The 17,549-nt window shown below is 43.8% G+C and overlaps 1 protein-coding gene across 1 annotated transcript in view; it reads left to right on the forward strand.

Moving 5' to 3' along the window:
* The first annotated feature begins 768 nt into the window (after positions 1-768).
* The window catches only part of slco3a1a (solute carrier organic anion transporter family member 3A1a), a 35,304-nt gene continuing 18,523 nt past the window's right edge, over positions 769-17,549 (forward strand). The window contains exons 1-2 of the mRNA XM_076991193.1: positions 769-1,450; positions 6,413-6,866. Of these exons, the coding sequence (XP_076847308.1) occupies positions 1,295-1,450; positions 6,413-6,866 (610 nt within the window). The 5' untranslated portion in view covers positions 769-1,294. The remainder of the gene's footprint in view (positions 1,451-6,412; positions 6,867-17,549) is intronic.

Below are 17,549 nucleotides of genomic sequence, written 5' to 3' on the forward strand. Positions count from 1 at the left end.
AAGCAGGTGTTTACTTATCTTATGTCTAGCTTGTTAAGAATGAATGTGTTATGGACCCAGTGTATTTTGGCATGTTGGATTACAGTTAAAGTTTCAAAAGTAACTGTGTTGATAACAGACTAAAATATACAGTACTACATAGTACTAGGGGTGAGTCAGATAATGAGATTATGATTAAAGAGTAAACTATGACATCAGAAAGATCTCTGTGGCAAGTTAAACATTCAGTTTGTATTTCAGTTCAGGCGAGTGCGACAGCAGTACTGGAGGAGCCCCAATACTGCAGAGTGCCTTCTGTGATTTAAAGCGCCCGACTCATCAGCTAATTACTAACCATTCATGACTCACATTAGGTGTGTTGAACCAAGGAAGTGGCTCTGAGTTCGGCCTATTGCAGCCTTCTGTGCACACATCACTGGACAGTGTATTGTATTTTCCTAACGTAAGCCTGTATGTATCTATATATGCTGAGTTGTTTTTCTACACACACACACACACACACACACACACACACACACACACACACACACACACACACAGGCCTCTCTTCTCTCTCTCTCTCTCTCTCTCTCTCTCTCTCTCTCTCTCTCTCTCTATATATATATATATATATATATATATATATATATATATATATATTCTGGGTAAAGTAACAATTTTAATTCCAAGTCGCATTGCGCACTCTAAAGTTGAAGCAGCGTGTGTGTGTGTGCGAGAGAGAGAGAGAGAGAGAGAGAGAGAGAGAGAGAGAGAGAGAGAGAGCAATTTCGTGCGTGCGACACAGCGCCACTACAGAAGTGTGTGGAAGCGAGCAGTCCACCGCACTGGAGCTGCGTGTCCTCATAGGCGACATAACCGAGGGGAGTACGGCATGTGGGCCAGACGTGGAGACGCTGCAGTCGGGGGGAAGCTGAGAATTACAACACGCGTCGACACAGCTTCGGTTCGTTGAGCCTTCGGTGAATCGTCAGAAAGGGAAGAAAATGGTGTTTCAAAATAATACCGGCATCAGTTCATCTTCAGTTTCCTCAAGCACAGAGTCCGGTAGTTCTGTGTTTTCGTGCGTGTCCATTCATCGTCGGAGTTGTAATGAATACAACCTGTCACAGGGCTGAACTCCAGAATCTGGCTGTAAATAATACAGTCACGCTTGTGACTTCCGTTTAGACCGAGAGGAGCAGCAGTTCTCCGTTTGGGAAGGCGGCCGCGGTGTTTATGCCCGGCCAGTCGTTCACCCTCCCGTTCATTTCTCCTTGCGTTTGTAAGCTGCCGGCGGCTCACCGACTCGCCTAGGATGCAGGTAAAAAAACAGAGGTGCTCAGAAAGGAGCTCGGTAGATACACAACGAGATGACATCAAGAAGAAGACTTCGTGCTTTTCTAATATTAAAATATTCCTGGTGTCGGAATGTGCCCTTATGTTGGCGCAGGGTACAGTTGGAGCATACTTGGTAAGTGATACGTGGCTTTTCGCGTTTACTTTTGAATTCTGTTACAAATGGTGAAGGCCTATACCTTTTAAATAGCGTTCTTCACGCTATGCATGTGTGTTTCCGAATACATATAAGTGGGATTAGGAAGGCTTTTTGCTGAAGACTGTGCGTCCATACCTTTGGATAGCACATACACAGTAGTTTTACAGTAATCCAGCCTGCCGTAAACATGCGCAGACTATGACATCACAAGAATTATATTAGTCTTGCATGAAAACTTACGATACGACACCATAGAACAGCCTATGATTTTATATTAAAAAGAGCAGGATTACTGTTCAAACTAATTTGTCACCATCTAGTTCATTAGTGATATTTGCACTGCACCAATTCTTTATGAAGATTTGACACCTACATTTCATACACATTAGCGTATGAAACATGTTGGTTTGATGGCACAGGTGGATATGTTAGACCCACAGATTTGAACATATTCAAGCATCAGCACTGGGGTGTTGTACACAATGATACCCCCATCTAATCAGACTAAGATAAACTCTGCAGATACCCAGTGAGCTGTGACATTCCGTGACATGGATGCAATTCTAGTAAAAGCATTTGTCTGAACCAGAAGAACATGCAAACCAGTGGCTCTGCTCTGATGGTATACTGTGTTGATGAAAATGCTGCAGTATGTCTTTCTACAGTGTGCATCAGTAAAAACTAAACTGCAGTGCTCAGACCTTATATGGAGAATACATTCCAATCCATTCTGCGCCACTTAACCACAAGATATCACAAGAAATATCTCTTAGGGGCACATTTGGTCCTGATTGGACATGTTCCCAGTGGATGGAAAGTCTGAGTTATGAGAACCAAAGCAGCACAGGTTTAAGTCCTTTTTCCCAACCATGTGACTTAAGATTATGGGTACTGTGCAATAAAGTTTCCACAGTTTGTCCTCCTTCCTGGGAAGATCTTGGTAGGGTTCCTTATTATTTTATTTGCTTCTTTATTCCTTTGTTTGGTCAGTGTTTGGTTCTTTGTTTGGTCAATGTTTGGCCATTTGTTTGGTCAGTGATTGATCGTTTGTTTGGTCAGTGTTTGGAAGGTACTCTGGCATGCTTTGTGGGGATGATGGGTGATTTCTCAGACTGCTTCAATGAGTCTTCTCACATCAGACTGCTCACAGACCATGCAATCAATATGACTCATTAAACTCTTACTTGCTTAATAATGCTAATAAGGCTATAAGTACAAGTACTCAATTCTGATAGAGTGCATAATATTAAATGCTTTAATTGCAGTCTATTGTGCTCAGATTCAAGCTAAAATCATTATATAAAATCAGTTTTCATTTATAGACAATTTACTGTGCCTGCACCTGCTGGCATTTGGCGTGTCACCATTACTCCAAAGTGCAGCCAGAGAAGATGACATTGAAGCAGGAGAGACCCCCTGTGCTACCTGCCCCTCCCATTTCACCTTCGCTTTACCCAGCAGATGCAGAGGAGCGGCCAAAGTCTGCAATCGTCCCCTTGCAGAGGGCGTGTCTGATAAACAAACAAATGCAGGCCACACAACACGCCATCGGCTTTTCTGAAGCTGCACGTCTTCCCATTCACTGTGCACCTGCTGAATTTACATGTGCCTGACACCAGGCTGGGGCAGCAGGAGTGGCTGACCCCGCCGTGACATTTAGCCGTGTGCAAACTGCCAGTCTCCCCCTCAGTAGGATTAAAATAATAAATGGTATTAGTGTTTGAAATGCAAGAGTCGTCTTGGGTCTTACCTAACTCTTAAAGGCGAGGCAAAAGCTATATGCATGGTTACTGAGGCCGTCTACATACTGTTTATGTAATTTGCCCTAGCAAAAAAAAAACCCACCACAATCAGTTCTTTAAAGGGCCCCAAAACAGTAAAAGGCCAATGGTGTATGAGGTGAGATGATGCATTTGGTTGGATACACTTACACAAAGGTAACCGGTTCCATTGCTTTCCTTGTTGTTAATGACATTATTATTTTTGGGTACAGTTCTTCTTTTAAAGTGTCAATTCAGTATAACTTTTTTTACCTGAATCTGGAACTGTTTTTGAAACAGCGCTAGACTGAGACTGTAAAAGACAGTCTAGATTATAAAAAGTTACCTGCTACTGAATAATATTTGAGTTTTGGTTCCTCTGGTTTGTGTCTCAAAGGCCCAGATACCTGCTGTGTTGGGCATCTCATATGCATGCCTTGTTCTTAAAGCTTCATCTTCCCATGTGCTGTAGTGCTGCAGTTTGTGTAGTTGTCCTGTCTCTCAGATTTACTGTTAAAGCAACACATCTGCACCTATGAATATTGCTTATAATAAAGCTTATTTAAAGTCCTAGCTAAACACAAAGAGGAACATGAACATGTTGCTATTCCTTTGACCATGAGACAAAATGTATCTATCGTAGCTGGCATGATTTAGAATGAGCTAGTATGTATGGTTTGTGCTTTCACACAGCTTGGGAAAAGATTCTGATCTCTGAAGGAACCTTCCAGTTTATAGGAACCCGAAGCAATGGTGATGGAAAGTTAAAATGTGCTTTGATCCCTTTCATGTTGAATGTGCGGAGTAAATTTTGAGACGATGTGCCACGAGTATAAACACTTCTAGACAGGTTCGATGCAATGGCTCTCGTGCAGTGCAGCCCAGGTTTCAAGATGCTAAATTAAAACACACCAAACTGGTTCTATTTTTTTGCGCTGTGGAATGCTAACTTTCAAGTCTGTCGTCTTGCTTGCTAGCAAAGCTGCATTACGGCTTTTTTATTTATTTATTTTTGTTCGTTTGTCCGTTTTTGGATTGGGTCGTTTGTGATGGCTAACTGTTTAGAAAGGGGGGGTAAATGAATGATGGCTCTGGGTGGATATGCATGCTCAGTAGGGATGGGCGCTTCAGCTGGTCTGCAGCTAAACATAGCTTGGCAACGCAGATGGCAGACCTCCAGCCATGTTATGGTGAAGCGGCAGGCCTCGGGCATACGCTGATCTATGCAGAGTAGCCTAGCTATTCCATCAACAGGTTACAGGGCCTTGGTATAGAGAGAGGTAGAGAGAGAGAGAGAGAGAGAGAGAGAGAGAGAGAGAGAGAGGTAAAGAGAGAGAGAAGGAGCAGATGGGGATGTGGACAGCTCTGTGATGTCCTCACCTCTCGTCCTCTCGTCACGCTTCCAGAACTGGTGGCCTGCCATGTCTCTGGCCCTGGCAACTGTGATAAGATGCGCGCGCGCACACACACACACACACACACACACACACACACACACACTCAATCATAAGAAAAAGCTCACCCAGCTAAAATTTTGTCCACCAAGCTCATCTGGTAGAAGTTGGCTAGAATAGTTTTTTTCTTTTTTCACATATTTAAAATCTTCCTATATGGAATACACTGCAGCTTTTCCTCAGTGTGTTATGTAAGCTGTATGGTGATATTGCCTTTGATTGCTCATATTCTGGTTTAAGGCAGAATATGAATCCTTTCCTATTGTGTAATGACGTTCATACCTCAGCACTGATGTTCCTGTCAGCTTTCTTATGGGTTTCTACACAATCAGCTCAGTCTCTCTGTTTGTAACCCTGTACATGAAGGACAGATGAGACAATCTGCTGTTGGAGCTTAGGGAGTGGAATGTCCTTTCTAGGACACTTTCCTGAGTGTCTTTAAATAGTGTGCTAACAGTAAAAGAGTGGACCCTGGTTTCCATACATCATAACTCTTCCTGAAGATCCTTTTGGTCAGTAAAGCTGACCAACCAAAGTTATCATAAAGTTAACTTTAGTTTTCTTTATATCAGTTAAATATTATAAAATAAAACACCAACATGACTACAGTCATAACAAATGGAAATTGGCTAGCATGTTCTGGTAAATTAAATAATTTGTTAATTGCAATGTTAGCAATAATAACAATAGGTAAGTAGAGGGCATAGGTACAACACTACAACAACACAAAATGTGTGACCCATATTGATAATGTGACCCATATAATATTGATCAGTGAAAAGCCATTCATACCAGAAGGACGACTGAGGGGTGTCCATCCAGGTGATCTGGACAGAGGACAGGGATCTGAGAGACAAGACTGTCCAAATTAAGACCAGACATCTAGCCACCCTTATGCTGGGCAGACACAGCAAAAAGATCTGAACAGAAAGATGACAGCCTCTTCAGATTCATCTTCAGATAATTCATCAGCAACTGCTCTCTACTTAGATGCAATTTGTAGATAATACATTTGTGAAATTAATTGTTGTTGTCAACTCCAGCAGTATTACAGTAAAAGTCTGGACCTGTGTGTGCTCTTTCATAGATGTCAAATTTTTAACAGTTCAAAATTAATGAAACATGAAACTGCCATATGAAATTACTTGCACTGTTAATTATTCTGTGACACACAAAATGTTGATCACTCCATGTCCAGAATAGAAAAGCTAAGCTTTTATATTGAGTTCAAGAATGTAAATATCGAATATTTACAGATTCCTTGGTTGTGGTTTTCCTAAATTTGTCAATTTGGGGTCATTCTTGGTATATTGATGGCCTTCTGTGTTTTTCTTCCTGTTTTTGAACCTGTTTGATCAAACTAACACAATTTGCAGTGTGTCTGTGTGCATGTGTTGGTCCTGATAGTCCTGTATTGGTCTGTATTGTTTTGTAGCACTTGGATGGCTTAGCATGGGGATAATTTGATTTTGTTTAGTCCTGTTGAAATGAATTCATTTCAGGCCATTTTAATTTGCCTAGTTCTTTTGACAATAGACATTGTCAGACCCAAACCCTAATCCTAACCTTAACAGCCATATACAGAGACCTAGGTCAGAACCCCATGCTGAAGGTGACACTATCAAAAAACAACCATGACCTGGAGCTCTAATGCATTGCTATTTGGTTATTTGTGTCGTTCGCCATTTTAAAATTCAAACTAAGACAGCTTGTGAATTTTGCAGGTGAGTGTCCTGACCACACTGGAACGCCGATTCAGCCTTCAGAGTGCCGATGTGGGTGTGATCGCCAGCAGCTTCGAGATTGGCAACCTCGCCCTCATCCTGTTCGTCAGTTACTTCGGAGCTAGGGCCCACAGGCCACGCCTGATTGGCTGTGGGGGTATTGTCATGGCACTAGGGGCTCTGCTTTCAGCACTGCCCGAGTTCCTCACCAATCAGTACGAGTACAAAAGCACAGGCATGTGGAGGAAGGACCCGGGTCGGGACGTGTGCTCCAACGCCTCCACGAGGGACCTGGATGACGAGCTGTGTGGGAATAGAGCCAACACCAACATGATGTACCTGCTGCTGATTGGTGCTCAGGTTCTGCTGGGGATTGGAGCCACACCCGTGCAGCCTCTGGGCGTGTCCTACATAGATGACCACGTAAGGAGGAAAGACTCTTCACTCTATATTGGTGAGTGAATTTCATTTGTTCTGCAGTTGAAATGGTGTCGTGCAACAGCCTCAGGCAAATCACTATCTTTGTATTAATGCACCAATCAGAGGTCAGATGTTTTGATGGAGTTTATAAATTAGTTTGCAATTGTAAATCGCAAAGTATACAGTGGAAGAATGTCCTAATGTACACAAATATGTATGTTACTACATCAACATATGTAACAAATATATGTAACAAACATTTGACAGTAAGAAATAACCCATTATGAAATATTTTGTAGACATAAGTGGTCCTGGATGTTTCTGCTTTTATGTATGTCAGTAGAAAGCCCAAAAATTTGAGTGCAAGTAAAGTGGAAAAGCAAAAAGTGAAATCGTTGGCCCATTAGAACATGACTGACGGCAGGACAACACTAGATTGGTTTTTAATATAATCTCTTTTTTTGCATGTATAGTACAGTAAAGAATTTAAATTTATCTCAAATTTTAAATTAAAATTTATCTAAATTTTTTCTTATTTATTTATTTGTTTTTGTTGTGCTGTTTGACCACCATAATCTGCTGACTAGTCAGTTGAAGGTGAACCATTGAAAGTGTTTCTCAGCAAGTGGACGACTGTTTTTGAAAACAGATGGAGGTGCAGCTTTTAATGCTCTGCATGTTCATTTTAGCATAAATAAATGTAGGATACATTTTACATATGCAAGCAATACATACTAGGGGCTAGTTGTAAACACATGGAACAGATGGTTTTAGTCCTTTACAGTATCAGTGATCTGTTATATTACACTGGATTACACACACACCAAAAGAGATTTAAATACCTCCCAAGTAACAGCCTCTTAACAGCATGTCAGTAATGATTATGATGTTTTGTCTGTTAACGTGACGCTGTCAGACTGTAACAAATAGCCAAAGCCTATGTCTCTTTCATCTGTCATCATGTCATCTTGTCATGTTCATTGCCACAAGGGGCATATGCTATTTCAGGGAAGGAAATTGTGCAACTGCTAATGTAGCAAAAGGTATACACACAATTTCCATTCTCCTTTCTAGTCTGTCTGATGCTGGCAGAGTCTGAGTGAAGACATAGTTTTTTATAAGGTCCAACGCATGCTGTGTGTTTCACAGATGCTTCCTTAGCCAGGAGTCGCGCGTGAGGGTCACGACTACACGCCCCATGGTCTTCCACTTTGCTGCCCTACTTTGTAGATTATAACAGTCATCAAGGTGACAAGAACAAGACTTTGAGGGATAATTGGACAGGTCTGTCTGATACACTTCTGCCTTCTGTTCCCCGATAATGAGATCCGTTCTTATCTTTGTTGATTCAGGCAACAGAGCTTATCAAATCTCACAGGAGTTGCTGCTTCATAGTAGCTGTGTTCAACCTCACACCTTTTTTCCCCCCTATGCATATCTGCCCTTTGACAAGAAAGAGGAGATGTGTTTTAAAAAAGATAAAGCCTTCAGTGCTAGGGTCTTGTTTGATGTCCTGTGGTATTCACATTGAAGATCTGGGCTGTCAGATGAGGTTTAAATTATTCCTAGAAGGTCAGGCCCCTGTTTTGATATCAGGACCTCTCATTGAGTGCATGTCGGGCAAACGACAAACGTAGCATTTGAATGTATGAAAGAACCTCACGTGAGGTTGCATGTTAACGTGAAGTTTACTGTAGGGGGAATGTTAGTGGAAGTTAAAAAGGATCATTATACTGCATATTTTTGGAGGCTTGGTTTTTTTTTCTTGGTGAGATTTGTTATTGAGAGGAAACCTCCCACACAGTTTCCCTTCGCATGTCTCTCTTCTGTGCTCTTCTTTGTCCTGTTACAAAAAGTGGTGAGCCCTGCCTCTGTGAGGCCGTTCTGCCGACACTGGTGCCATTGACTGTTTACTAGATTACCACTGGAGACAGGAACACGTGTTTGTCGGGAACTGGTGAGACCTGACAAGAGGTTCGGAGCCACAGCTGTATGATGAGCAGAAGGAGAGACGTGTGGTATTATGCAGGAGAACAACATCGCCCTGAACACCAGGGCACAACCAGCTGATCGCACTAATAGCACCCTGCAGACGGGTCATGTGCTCGTGAATGGGTCAGATTGTTCCAACATCACAGGCGTTTTTTTTTTTCACTCGTGCAGATAAGGCATGTTTGGGGCCATGTGGGCAGATGCTGCTTCTCAACAGTAGTAAGCAGCTGTAATCATTAAAATATAAGCCATAGCAAGCCTAAGGATTACTTTAAAGGGAATCGCAGTTGACTTGGTTTGAACTGTGGTTTAACTATACCATTGGGTCTATATGGAAAGATCAGAGAAAAGAAAACTATATTCTGAATGCTATACAATCTGTAATAGTAAACATGATGCCTTCTGATGAAATTACCTTTATTCCCGAATTAACTGTATAACAACGCTCATTGTTTCTGGTTAAAGAACAGGCCAGTGTGATACCATCTGACCATGTGACCATCTGACCACAAGCAGCTCCGTTTTGTTTTTAGCTGCAATTGCTTGGCGAAATCAGCAGTTTGCAGATACTACATTTCAATCTTTTTTTTTCCCTCGTGGGTTTTAGAAGATTTTTCAGAAGGTGGAAATTCAGGTATAGACTGTTTCCATCAGACAGATGTCACCCCAGCCTCTTGTGCCTGATGTGTTATCTGCTTGAGTGCTAGCAAACTCAGCCACTGTAATGGGCTTTAATGTCCTGAGGCCTGGAGTCATAAGCTATAATGGAGGGGGTCCTGCTTGCAGCACTTCCTGTTTAATGACTCTAATAGGCCACGCCTCTATGTGCATGGCTGTAGATCGTGTCATCAAGCATGGCCGTAACCCTCATTTATACCCTATGCTACACCCTCAAATCCAACACTCATTCACGAGGAGGATGGCTTCTATTAGCCTAGCACGCTGTATTTCCATTTGGCTAATTTTTCTTTGATGTATTGTTTTTCCGATGGAACATTTAAAAATTGCTCTTAGACTCACCCTGCATTGCATAAAATGTGTTTATTAAATTATTTCAGCAAGTGCCTATTATGTTCCAATATGCAAATGGTGGCTATTGCATATTTATAGAATCTGTATTGTATGTTAAGGGTAAATTGTAGGCAAGGACCTGTGCAGCCAGTTCCCTTATTATAGAACTGCCAAATAAAGTACATTTAATTGAATATCGAAAACATTTTTTTTGCAAAAGAAAAACAATCTTTGGGTAACTTTAAAGAATGATGCAGTGCTGTAACTCATACCCATCCAGATTGCTTAAGTGCTGTTTTAAAATACATATTGTAAAAAATAAATAAATAAATTTTAATGTGGTGTTTTTGTCCAGCGCTGAGCTATTGGGGACATAGTGCTGTCTAAAATAATGAAAATGATTCTATGCTTCTTATTCAGCTCACAACTGGTATCTCAGTCCTAAGATGTACATAGTGTGTGTGTGTGTGTGTGTGTGTGTGTGTGTGTGTGTGTGTGTGTGTGTGTGTGTGTGTGTGTGTGTGTGTGGGTGTGTGTGCGTGCGCGCGTGCACTCGAGTAAAAATGTAAAAATACTCCTTTTACTCGCTGTGTTTCTGAATTTGCAGTTTCTCCTAAACCCCCCCCCCCCCCCCCCCCCCGGGTTTCTAAACCAGTGTGAGACAGTGATGTGCAGCGAGTAAACATTGTACATCGAACCACACAAAGGTGAGGAAGGGTGAGGCTTTCGGGTGTGGGCATCTGGAAGCTCCCCAGGGGTGTGGGGCCTCGGTTACACACCGGGGTTGGAATGCTGACCAGCGAGCTGTGAGGTGGGTCTGAGTTGGCTGGTAGCCAGCGCATACCACACAGCCCTGTGAAAAACAAACTCCCACAGGGAGAGACCGGCCTTTTCCGCCTCCCCTTACTGCACACCTCCCAGGAGCCAGTGGATTCTACCAAGGGCCTTTCAGAGGCCAGCAGGCATGTCTCAGCTCTTAGTCTGCTGCTAAGCGGCGGTGCCTGATTTTTGGCTCTCAAACTAACTTGAGCGGTGGTGCGTGTGGAACAGAAGGCCACACGCCGTCCCCGGCGGACACCTTCTGATGAAGGAGTTACGAAGTCTGGGCCGCGCCAGGCACGCACACAGTCCGACTGAAAATGCACGCTAAGAGCGCAGGGTGACGGCCTCTATTTCTTAACTGGGGCTGTAGTTACAGTGCTCTAAGCACCGATAAACAAAGCCTCATGGGGATTATTTTGTTCTCGATGTCTACAATCGTAGGCGTGCTTTCAGGGCCAAAGAAAATAAACATGGTCACAGAGCATAAGAACCCTCAACCAGAACTTTGTTCCCAGCCTTTTGGTTTCAGACGTCTTGCTGGCAATTTCTAATTACGGCATTTCCCATTAGACTTGGGGTGGCAACAATGTACAGTAAAGATATAAAGGGAATTGAGGTTAGATATGATATTTCAGCTGCTCAGATGGTTAATAGTACACAATAAACTTTTTGGAGTATCCAATAACATGAAGTCCAAGTGCTCATTTTAAAATATTGGATTCATTTCGCCTGGTACCAGGAGCCGCCTGGGTTGTTATTCAAACATGATTTCCCTGCAGTACATTCAGTTTTTGAGTAAAAATAGGGGCCAGATGGTTTTCACATGATTCACTTTTTATAGATCACAATCAAAAAACAACCAAAAAGAAGTACCAGTGACAACAAACAACAAAACAATCTCGCTCTTGTGATCTCCACCTGACTAAGCAGAAGCCTCTCTCTGAAGTCTGTGTACAGGCCAGCGCAGCAGGGGAAGGCAAGGGGGGGAAGAATGCCCTGTCTGTTCTGCTCTCCGACAGTGGTGCTCTGGGCAGGCTGGGGCAGGCCGTACGCGGCCCACTCTGGGCCCCGTCACTCGGCCGAGCCGAAGCTGAAGTGACAGATCAGCAGCTGGTGGAAGCAGGACACACAGAGGTCCCTCTCACTTCTGCCTCAGTGCCTGTGGCAGGGCCAGCGCCCACTACTGGAAAACACGAGTCACGGCATGTTGTTTTAGACCTGGGCTGAAAAAAGAGTTTAAAAGAGTATGTTACGGCTTAGAATTTAAAGCTGTTGTGAAAATGTTTGCTTGTTGTTGGTTCATGTTGACCAGTATCTTGGGCTTTTAAAAAATTAACTAAGAGTTTATTAGGAAACGTAAAGTATTATGCATTGCATAATACAAATTTTGTTTACAATCCCTTGATCCCTTGTTATAGGACCAGCAAGAAATATGTTGTTAACTCGTTAACCAAACTATCACACATTAGCTTTGCAACAAATTACTTTCCACTGCTGGTATGTGTTGTGATCTCACAATGAGTGATGCGGTTTCACCTCAGCAGTTCAGTCAGCACAGCCTCACTACTAAAGCCTTCCGAGTCTCCACTCTGTCCTCAAACCAGCCTGCTCATATAATCTACTTAAACTCAGTGCAGTGCAGTATTATCTTGCGGGATTAGACCCCCAAATGGGCTCCTCCGTCATGCGGAATAGATCCTGGACCTAGATCTGTTTGTTTCCTTCATTAACGGCGTGAGCTGTGCGTTTCTGCCATAGTCCTGGGACGCTGGTCCTGTGGTCCTCATCTCTCACGCAACTGTGTTGTCCAGCATTACCCTGACAGCCTGCTGTCAACACCTGAATCGCAGCTCAAGACAGATGCAGTATATTTCCCACAAATCTGTGTCAAGTACTCAGACTGAGTCTATTTTTACACTGAGCAGCAGGCCATGTACAGAGTAGTGAGGGAAGCTGAGTGTTGAGATGTTTAGGCCAAAGGCTTTGGTCTGCAACGGTGATCCAAAGCATAATGCAGAAAATGTGATGAACATTGCTTAAGATTCTTAACAATGTTTAAGTCTCAGTTAACTTTATGTTCATGTGACTTTGTTCAGGTCAGATGACACAACATTTCTTAATCCCATCACTAGCCATTAAAAAAAGAAACCAACTCCATGTGATTCAGAAAGATGATTCATTTACGCCAATACCTTGGATAGACAAAAGGACCTTAGAGTCCCATAAAAATACAGCCACAATTTGATTAGGAAGTAACAGTTTCGGGTTCAGTTGAACTCCGCTGTTTGCAGGAAAAACAAGGAAAGTCCAGTTCCTTCAAATACTTGCTCTCCTTATAGTGGTTGCCTTATGAAGATCCATTTAATATTGTTGCTATTCAAGCATATGTCATGATCGCATGATATATGATCACTTTTCTATATCATGTTCTTGCACATCCAGTGTGCCTCAAACTGGACAGGCCCACAATTCTGCGTAGTCTTGTCATTCAACAATGCGATTCCTAAGGTAAGCATTCCTCAAGAACAAATCCCATTCCATCTGGGTCCTGTTTCCTTTGTGGCTGTTGCATTCCCAGGCTTCACTGTAAGACTAATGGCGGCTGGAGAGAGACCCTGCCCGAAGGCCTGGTGAGGTCATACCTAGACTGGGATGATAACCCTACACTGCACTGGCTACATCACAGGCATATCGTCAGCAGACATATCAAATTTCACCCTGCTCAAAACTGGTTTCATGAATTGATCTTCTTAACTTATTATCCTGAAAACGTATACTTTATTAGCGGTGTATAAATTGAACAGGAACAGTAGACTGTGATTGAGGGCAATTGTCATCGCTAGAACTGCAATGTGTCAAATCATGTTTGCTTGTAAGATCTGGTGTTTCCAGGCCTTTACTATTTGGTGGTAGTGCAGTAACTCATTTTAATTCAGTAGTTACCGAGTGTTGCTGTGCACCTGCTATATGAATGGGAGGCACTATATAAATGAAGTCCTTATGTGTTGTGTGATAAAATACCATCCTGCTGCCTGCCTGCATTGTTGACTGAGGGCCATGTCCGACCGACCGTGAATAAGTGACAAACGTAGCCGTGAATCTGCCGCCCTGCCTGAGACCGTTGTGTGCTCTGCGAATACTCTTGTCTTACACAAAAGGCCCAACTGTGGACAGACCGTTCTTCTTTGTCTACACCATCAGTGTTGAGACTGTGATTTGCTTCCTGCACAGTCCTATGTATGTTGCTTCTTATCAAAGGAAACCAGTTCAGTCCTGTGTGGCAGAGCACAAGGGTCTGAGCGGTTATCCTGTTGTAGCAGCTGGAGTGCCGTATGTGTCTCCACCCTTTATGAGGCAGAGCCCCATTACAGCACAACCAATGACCTGCAGCACATGCTCTGAATACAGCCACACACCTCTGCCAGCTACGCTCCATTCACCCAAAAGACGTTGTCACAGAGGGCATGAGTAGCTGGCGTTTTTCAGACTCCCTAAAATGGGTCACACCTCCAGAAGAAATAGGGCAGAATAGCAGACAGCCCCCCCCGAGCTTGCTTGAGAAAACCCAGCTATGGTACAACTACATAGTCCAGCTGGGTGTTTTTTATTTGGTGAGCACTTGAGGGGGTGGGAGGGGAATTTGAACAGGGAATGTGGTTCAGGATTGGTGCTGATCTCAATCTCACCGAGTCCTTATGAGTTTTCAGTCTGTGTGGTCTTGGTAACCTGCGATGGCATGGCCTTGCTGCAGGAATCTGGGTCACAAGTCCTGCGGCAACTGATTAAAAAGCGGATTTTCCTTTTTTTTTATTATTTGCTGGTGGTAAGTGGCGGGGGAAGGGTGGTGTTGTGCAAACACGGCGCTGCGTGAGTGGGCGGGCCCTCTGCCTGCGTGCGTCTGTTTCTCACACTCCATTGGACCAATGTCCCACGTGTCCTACACCAAACGCTTCCCTCGGGGAGGATGCATCTGTCCAAGAATTCCCTGCGGTCTGCGCTGAGGTCCAGCACATGCCCTCAGGCTCCTTTGCCGACCGCTTCACGCTGAGCCATCTGCGCTGCGGAGAGCTCGAGCGAGCGCTTGGTCCAGTCGGCCCTACCGACCGACTGCTGTTTACGACCCGCCGGTTAGCTCGGGCCTCCTGGCGTTAGCGTAAATCCCTGCCCTCATTGATTGAGTGGTCTGTAAGCAGAGGCTGTGTGGGCTCCCTGGATTACCCACTCGCATGTTCAGCACTTTATCCTGGCTTCGATGCTGACGCCGGGCCTTGGGGAAGATTGCTTAATTAAATGGCGGTGGATCGATAGAGTTAGGCTGTAATTATTACAAACAGCCCAGCACATGGCCGCATTGGGGCAGCTGTGTCTGCCAGGTGTTTGCTGTCGGAACTGCCCCTTCGCAAGCACGGGTGAGGCACCAAAGCTCTGTAATTGTAGCCTCTTCATAGCAATGAGCGCAAGACATTTAACAAAGCGTGAGTGGTATCACGTGTCAATATGCGCTGTAGATAATGGAGTGCTTAGGTTTCAAGCCACAATCCACTGTTTATCCACAACGAGAATGAATGTCAATGGGTCTCAACTACAGTCGGTGCACAAAATCAATGCTGCGCTGAGATCAATTACTCTCCATGTCAAAACACAACACGGCACTGTACAGCCACGAGGCACGGCTATCTGATCCACGGGACCAGCCTTACTGCACTCTCATTTAGCTCTACTGCTGACTCATGTTCATTTGGTTAAGGTTTAAAATAGTTTAAACGCTGAAGGCCACAATCCCAGTAACGTGTAACATGGACATATCCAGACATCCAGCTCAACCCTGGTGTTTTTGTCCAGTTTCGCTACAGGTGTCTGCACATCACCCTCGGTGGCCCCTGCTCTGAGCCGGGCCGTGTGTGGAAGCAGGGCTCCCTTAGCCACCGCGGTTACGGCTGGGTGGTCTCCGCCTCACGCTCATGGCTCTTTGTGTTTGCAGCTATTTGACATTAGGACATCAAGAGAAAATGAACGTCACATGGGTTTTGCCATAAATAGCTGGTGCTCTCTCTCTCTCTCTCTCTCTCTCTCTCTCTCTCTCTCTCTTCTCCATCCCTCTAGCTTGTAAAAACACCAAAATATGTGTTTTTGGTGATTGGTCAAATAAGTTTGCTGTATTTGGTTTTGTCGTCTATCGTCGTAATGCTGTAAATACAAGTTAAATGTTGGTTGCTTTTAAACTGACATGTTTCATTTCTTTGTCTCTGGTAGTCTTTCTCCCTGTCTGTCTGTCTGTCTGTCCCTCCGTGTCTTGCACACTCCCGTGCCACTGTGCTGTGGCTGAGACGGTTCCCTTTCACTGGCTGGTCTGTTTGCAAACATGTGCACTCTGTTTTTGCTATTTCCCCATATCAAAAGACTATCATTAGCATTTGAGACTGCTGCAGGCTAGCATTACTGAAATAATTGCATATGCTCACAGAGGCAAATAGCCTGGGTCTTTATTTCAGAGCCGAGCCCTTCGGTCTGTGATAAATCTCCAAAACAGGGCAAGTGAATAAAGGCCAGAAACCCGTTTTGTTAGACCTATTATAGGTTTCTACAGTTTCCTGGATTTACATTCTTTACATTTAATGTTTTTGTTCTGGTCCTAAATATGTCAGTGGGTATTTATGTTTGATCATTATCCTTAAGATGCATGTACAGATTTTTGTGCTCATAACATACACACAAAATACAATAGATTGCTGAATAATTCATTGTTAACTGTATGTACTAGTTACAAAGTGAATGCTTATAGTGTGTGTGTGTGTGTGTGTGTGTGTGTGTGTGTTGTACATAAGACTCCTCTAGAAGGAGAAAAAGAGGAGATGTGGACACACACAGATCTCTATCTGACCTCTCAGGGGAGGGGTGGAGAATCTCCCCTCCTCCTGCAAACTATTTCTCTTAAAGGGCTTAAATGATGCCTTTGTCAGGGTCATTTCAGGTCATGCTGTTGGCATAAAGCTCTGCCTTTGCCTTTTATACAGAGCTCCTACAGATGCTATGAGGGGAAACGCTGTGAAAAACAGACCTATATATTCGAGCTTTTGTTCAGCTTCTTACTGGTAGCTTTAATAGAGCTCATGATAGTGCCTTTATTATTCCTGTCTCACCCTCTTTTAGGTCATCCATCTTCAGGCATTATATTGGCCTAAATACAAGTACACACATCCTACTTATCTCTGCATAGCATAATGTTTGGTGCAGAAATTCAGTGTGTTAGTTCTGTAACCTTATTTTGTTCCACTTTATGCCGTGCATGTGTCTTACGGTGAATTTAGAAGGCTGCCGTTCACGGACACACGCACTATCCATTTGTGACACCTTTACTAATGGTTTAACACAAAGCCCTTTGCATTACGCTGTATGTGTTGGCAGATGACAGAGGAGCTGTACATGTCAGGTTGGTGTTGAAACACCCCCCCCCCCCCCCCCCCCCCCCCCATAATGACTGTGCTGCTTTGCCCTGGGCCATGAACTCACAGGAGCTCAGATCCATCACAGGCATCACTCGGTAGACGTGCCATTAGGACCAGCCGAAGGGGAAAAGAAATGTGTTGTTATAGGCTGAGACACATGTTGTTGACATTTGACCTTGTTTGACCTCCAGAGCTTTATTATCTGTAAGCACATTCCTTATCTGCAGTCACGTATGTGTTTTCAGGCCATTAACACTCTTTACTGGCCCCACCATTTGTCACTCAGCTAACGAATGGAATCAATATCATCACTAAATTGGCCTATGATGCTTCTCAGGACACAGGACACTAGTGGTTACACTGCTGCAGGTGCTTAGGGATGGTGCTGCTGTACTAGCAGTTGGTGGTAAGGATCAAGAGCATATGACCTTCAGCTCTCCATGAGT

The sequence above is a fragment of the Brachyhypopomus gauderio genome, chromosome 2 (assembly GCF_052324685.1).
Source record: "Brachyhypopomus gauderio isolate BG-103 chromosome 2, BGAUD_0.2, whole genome shotgun sequence".
NCBI classification, from domain to species: Eukaryota; Metazoa; Chordata; class Actinopteri; order Gymnotiformes; family Hypopomidae; genus Brachyhypopomus; species Brachyhypopomus gauderio.